Source organism: Alligator sinensis, unplaced genomic scaffold (assembly GCF_000455745.1).
Source record: "Alligator sinensis unplaced genomic scaffold, ASM45574v1 scaffold19_1, whole genome shotgun sequence".
NCBI classification, from domain to species: domain Eukaryota; kingdom Metazoa; phylum Chordata; order Crocodylia; family Alligatoridae; genus Alligator; species Alligator sinensis.
The window spans coordinates 2271693-2278288 of record NW_005841916.1 but is presented as its reverse complement, the minus strand read 5'-3'; the positions used below and the strand labels follow the sequence as shown (position 1 = coordinate 2278288).

The following is a 6596-nucleotide window of genomic DNA, read 5'->3' as shown; positions in this document are numbered from 1 at the left end:
GAGGGGCCACTTTTCCCTGTGCTCAGCACCAGCTTCTTCCCTGCTGGCAAGCAGGGGGCCAGGGCTGTGCGCTGCCCTCCCCCCATACCGCGGGCATTGGGAGTGAGCAGGTGTGGGAACCAGCGGGAGCATGGGGCCTCCACCGGTGTCCCGGGGCCAGTGCTGGCGGGGCCCAGAGCAGAGTGGCAGGACCGTGGGGTCCCAGCTGGCAGGGGCTCTATGGAGCCAGGCCAGCTCCCCCCCTCCCTGCTGGTGCAACCCAGCCCAGCTCCAGAGACCCCTGTCAGCCTGTGCCCTGCTTTGGGCCCCACCGGTGCTGTCCCTGGGACATTGGTCCCAAGATGGTGACCAGGGGGAGGGGCATCTGTCAAGAGATGGGGCACCTGTCAAGGAGAGGGACTACCCATGCAGCCCTTGACAGCCTGCCAAAACTGGGTAAGCAGCCCTCCACCCAGAATAATTGCCTGCTCCTGCCTTAGGGTATTCCCAGATGGGTACTAAAACTGCCTGTCTTCGTGGCAAAATATCTTGAAATGAGAAGTTAATTAAGACCAACTAACATCTCTTCCCCTGAATTACTTTTTTAGTGAGAGAGAAGATCGAAAAGAAGATGCAACCATGAATCAGGAGGCAGATGAAGGTGAGGAAGACAACAGGGGAGAAAGGCGCCGCAGATCATCACCCACCAGACCACGGATAGAGGTTACACATGCTGAAGCATAGAGATGATTGCAAATTAAACAGTGCATTTACCAGCCCGGTCTGGTGTGCGCTGTGACTTTTTCTACAACTATCTGGGACAGAGGTCATCTCTTTTGATCTGTGAACAACAACAAAAGATGTGTGTGAAGTACTGGAGAATCCTGCTTCACTCCCCTACCTGTCATAACGTCCAGATTTCAAGATCATGAATTATGAGTCTCTCGGAAAGGCCAGACTGGATTATTTGGGTAAAAAAAAAATACAGCCACGAATTTAATACTATATTAGCCAGCCAGATACACATACAGTGGCGTTATCTGATATTACAATGCATGCATTGGGAGGGGGAGGGCGTTAGGAAGACCAGTTTACAAAAGAGATTTTACTAAATGGAACCTTTGCATAGCAACAATTTATAATAAAAATATGTAGCTGACTGACCATGGCCCCTGCACTGCTACCAATGAGACAGCTGAGACAGCAGAACTGACCCTTTCACTTTCATTTTCCAGAACTTACAAAGCTTCTTTGTGCATCTCCCAGGTGCAGTCCAGACCTTGCCCACAGAAGCTGGACTCAGCCTGGCGTCAGAATGAGTCCTGTCCCACCCCATTGCTATTGCCTGCATCAGCAGATCTCAAAATTTTAAGGTGCCCCTGCAAAGTTATCCTTAATGCTTGTTTCCATGTCACATCCCAATTTACTTTATTCTTTCCCTTCCTCAGAAGTAAGAGAGACAGCAAACCATTTTCCCCGGCACGTACAGAAGTCAGGAGGAAGAGGGGGAAAAACATGGCAAGTTAGAACTTTTTAGATGACAAGAGCATAAAAAACACACTTCTTTCTCTTAGCACTGCTTGAGACAAAGCAGAGCACAGATCAACACTCTTAGCACAGAATACCCACATTATATGTATAACATATTCCCACATTATATGTTCGGAACTGTCACACTTGACCTGCCTCATCAGAAGTGAACGGTTATGCTTACCTTGGGGCTTGCAACATGGACAACAGAAGAAAGCTCTCCATTACCATTCTCTTCTCTTTACAAGGTAAGGACCTGGAAGGGGAAATACCATGACCATGATGGTGGCAGGAGAAATACCCTAACAAAGGTAATGCAATTAAAAATGGCACTGTGTAGTGGAGGGTTGCACTCCTGTTTGCTTGTAGATGGGACTCCCTACGAGAGCCTCATAGTTAGCTTCCCACTGGCCAGCTTTCCCATGGGAGGATCTTGGCTACATGCTGACTGTATGGAAAGGAGAGACTCCTCCCTAGCTGGCTCCTGCAGCCATATGGCCAAGGGCAAGTGAAACTCGGAGGCATCCAAACCCCAAGTCTCTGGGCTTGGGCCTGCACGTAGGATGCCTGCCAAAGGATTTGAAAGCATCTGAAGCCCCAGGCTGGGGTGGAGGATACTTGCCAGCAGCAGGGCCACATATGGTTCTTGAATGATTCAAGCTGATTTGGACCTGATCTGGCTAATTCGACCTGGGACAAGAAAACTGTTATTTATTTATTTATTTTTTAAGGAAAAAAGGACAGTCCTACATCTTCCAACAGGATTCTACAGTATTACATTTATGTAAATCTAGTTAGAGCTTTTTTTAAGAGAGAAATTTAACAGGTGGTTTCTATTGAAGCAACTATTCTTTTAATGCACTCTATTGTTCTATCTTCTGATCCTCCCCTTCCCCAGTTGGAGGGTTGGGGAGGACTTTTTGGTGTTTCTAGTGGATCTGCTGCAGCTCTTTTGTACATCTACTGTATTCTGTGGTAAGTGGAAGCTAACCTGTGGTAATTCAGCAGCTGTTACCTTCTGCCTTAGTTTACCATCACTTACTGTGGAATAGGGCAACTACAATGGATCAGCTGATTTAGGGAGTGGAAGCACAAACTATTTGGGCATTTTTGTGCATTCATGCCTTAGACACGAAGCTGAGAAGCACAAAAGATGATAAAGAATATTTGGGACACTTGAATGTTCAGAAAGAAAAGAGGTTACAGGAAGAAACAGAAGCATCATTGTGGGTGGGATAGAGATATAAAGAACTGTGAAGGCAAGGATAACATGCTTGAAAATCTGGGACAAAAAAAATAGCGAAGAAATTAAAGGAGGAAAACTGCAGGATTTTGGGGAGTTGAGAAGTAGGGAGGCAGTTTTAGTAGTCAAGGGAACCAAAGCTTGGAGTTTTTGCAGTAGAAGGTCATGGTCTGACATTAGAAGTGTCAGATGGAAGAAATGAAAGGATAAGTTTTTGGGAGAGGCTGAATGGAGAAATAAGCAAGTGTCTCGGAGGAAGCAGGGGACGAGAGTGAGAAAAAGGCGTTGAGGAAAGCAGTACTGTGAAACTGAGGGATCAGCTACAGCAATGAGAGTTTTATTATTTTGCAATTTTCCTTTAAGTGAATTTGCCAATCTAATGATCTATTTCTATTCATTGGCAAAAACCTTTTGTAATAAGAAAGGATGGTTTAAGTTATATAACTCGTGTAATTTGGTGCTGTTAACTGTGGAGACAAAAGCTATTTACTTTATTGCCACTATAGGCATTAATCACTATTTCTTCCCTCAGACAGGTCGGTTTATTTCCTTAAACTGAAGAACACATTTCTGCCACAGGATGGCCAGCATGAACTTACTCATTTGAGTTCTTAACAAGAAATATGAGAAAAAAAAATGGCAAAACAACTGTCAGCCGTATATTTGCGGTTAATTGGATATATGAGCTAGTTCTGGCCTTTAAAACAGTTTAACCTCTGTATGATTCATCTCTCATGCTCTTGTCCCATACTAAGAACAATTTGGTTGAAGCAAAAACTGGCCACAACAAAAATCAGAGTTATAGTTCTAGAAGTCAAAATCTCAGCTTGTTTTTGAGAGATTGAAATAGGAGCTTGTTCATGATACTAAAAATAACTTCTATATAGTTATTAGAGGTGAGGCAAAAATAAGTCAGGAACAACTATCAACATTATTAAACCCAGGGGGATGCCTGTTTACATAAAATTTGTTTTTCCCCTTAATGTATAATTATGCAATAGCACATGGCAGGCTCAGATAAACCAAGTTTATTGTTCCTCACAGGAAGCTTATTTATAGAACTAAGATTTTTGGAGGTTATGTACTTGTATCTTCAGAAGGATTCAGTCCAGATTTTCTCAATCAATTTATTAAACTAGGGGTGTCAAAGATGCAGCTCACAGACTGGATCCAGCCTGTGGAGCTCTAGGATCCGGCCTGTGGGTCTTAGAGCAACCCCAAGCATCCCATGAGGCACATAGTGGCTCTGGTCCCACATGCTGAAGCAGAACCACATACAAGGCCAGTCCAGCACAAGCACTGCACGCAGAGCATACCCTGTGCCAGCCCTGGGGACTGCATGCACCCAGACAGGGGCTGGCGTGTACTGCACACAGCATGCTGGGCTGGACCTGGTGCATGCACTGCATGCAACACAGAGGGCTGGCATGGGGTGTGCACTGTATGTGGTTCCTCACTGGATTGACCCCGTGCATAGGCGACTGGTAAGGGGGAAGGGGAGGCACGTGCCCCCAACAGGGCTGTCCCCGCTGCTGATACCGCTAGTGGCTTCTGCGGGTGCTCGCCAGCCCTGTCCCCACTGCCGGCTTCTGCAGGTGCCCCCCCCAGACTCAGGAGGCACCAGTCACCCATGGCCCTGTGTGTTGGCTCTGGAGCTGATCAGGATCAGGCCCACATACAGAAGGGGCACTACGGGCTTCTAGTATCTCTGGCACCACAGGCTACACTGCCCTGCCAGAGGAGAGAAGGAGCCCCAAGTCCCTGGCTGCTACTATAGTTAGAGCAATAGGGGCAGCAGCAGCCAGGTGAGAGCCTGGGGACCACAGGCCACCCTAGACAGGGACAGCCCTGCTTTAGATAACTGTCACTTCCCTTGATGGGAGTCTCACTGAGGAGGCCAAAAACTGAAGAGGCGAGTCTAACCCCCTCCTTGTACCCTTATGGAGCATCGTCATATTCAGGACCCTGACAGCTATGTTTAGCTTCTCTCACGGTTTTTTTTGCAAGGTACAGGAAGAGTCAGGATTATAAGTACTCAACCCCCGCCATCATGTTTCCCCATCTGCAGTGTTGCTACAATCTGTTACCAAGCGGGAACAACACAGCAAGAACTTGATGCTGCATTACTATATGGAAGTTCCTTTAGCACGCGTACTAACATGACGTTGAAGTTATTTTTAACGCCCTTTCCCTGACATTACCCCAGGCTCCTATGGCAAGGCTGTTTTTTGTATTATATCTTGTTTAATATACCTTTGAGGTTAGAGGAACTTGGACCTCCCCCACAACAGCTCACCTACTCTCACTTATTGGTAGAAAAACAGGGGGCAGGTCAAGAACTTAAACGAAGGTTTAAACTGCAGGCAGTGTTTATACAAGGATTTCTACAAGGAAAAGATTGTACTGCGTGTTTTGCTGTAACATTTCCAAACAAAAATCTCAAGAAAACAATTCCTTCCTATCTTACCCCTGCTCTCCTTCAAGCAACTCTATGTTCCTAGGTGTTTACTGCACTGGGAAGGGGGCAAGGGGTGAATACCACATAGCTAATCACAAGAGAATTTTACTGGTTTGCCAGTACTGATAGCAACCATAACTCCAAAGTTAATTTTGCCTCTAATATAAACATGCTTCATCCAAGGAAATTAAAATGCCTCACAACCAGTGAGCATGCTAACTATTTTATAAATGGCAAAGCTCAAGCCATGGATATTAAGAGTTTTGATTAGAGTCACAGATCATAACATAGGCTGTATTTGTGATTCTAGGTAGGAGGCTGGATTCCCAAGCCCCTGCTATACCCACTGGAAAACAACCGTCTCCCACCATCTACCTGGGCTCCTAATTTCAATGTGCCTTGTATTCCTTTAGCCTATAACCCCTTTTCTCTTTTTCCAGTCCACCCTATTTGAGAATTTCCTAGTTAGCCCTATATTTCTCTCCAACACTTGAAAACCTGTTTGAAGCACCCCCATTCTCTTTTACTCACTACTAGGACCCAACAGTTGGACTAAGGATAGTCAACAGGAAGTTGAGTCATAAAGGGAGCATGTACCAGGAATCCCAACTAGTTTTCTAGCAAGACCTTGTTTCCTGGCATGAGTCCTATTTCCCTGCTGGAGATCCTGATACTAAGCATAGCACCCTTATCCCAGTTACTAGAGATGCTGGTGGTATAACCCTTATCACCTGACTCCAAAGTGATTTACCCTTCAGAACTGGCCAGCCACAGGAGGGGGAATGATTTATTTCACAAGGTTGGTTGCTATGGCAACAGAGCTACTTTGCTATTTATTCACATCAATTTTTATCATCTGTTTTGGGAAAGACACTGACACACACTGCCAGTGGAGGAAATTCACAGTAGGATGAGCAAACCGTTAGGGTATATGGGGACTTAAGTGTACAGCTAGGTTCCAATATAAGGAGATTTGAAAGTAGTCTCCCAGCCTGCTTTTCACCTGGGGGTGGGAAATTGTCTGAAAGTGGTAATTACAGCAGCTTGCCAGAGTTTCAAAGATAGAATCAAGAAGAAGTGAGGGAACAGCGATAATACAGGGTTAGACTAATAATAACATTCACTGCTTGCTTAGTTTTATTAAATCACTTTATTAAAAAATTAGTTGGCAACCTATTCTAGGACAGGTCCAAACCTAGATGACAAACCACTTTTCTTTCACTCCCTTCCCCACTGCACCACACACCCTGCTGCCATTCACAGGCCAGAAAACCTTTATTCAACTGACAAAACCATTTCTATGCCTGTCAGCTATGTACCTCATCCAGAAATAAAATGCCGTAGCTCAGTTTCATGCACATCTGTTTAAAAGCACTGTTTCCCTCT

At 45.4% G+C, this 6596-nt stretch overlaps 1 protein-coding gene across 1 annotated transcript in view; it reads left to right on the top strand.

Annotated features, from left to right (window-relative positions):
- GPA33 (glycoprotein A33) overlaps positions 1-1144 on the top strand; it is a 28984-nt gene extending 27840 nt beyond the window's left edge. Inside the window, exon 7 of the mRNA XM_014517585.2 lies at positions 588-1144. Within this exon, the coding sequence (XP_014373071.1) occupies positions 588-723 (136 nt within the window). The 3' untranslated portion in view covers positions 724-1144. The remainder of the gene's footprint in view (positions 1-587) is intronic.
- The last annotated feature ends 5452 nt before the right edge of the window (positions 1145-6596 follow it).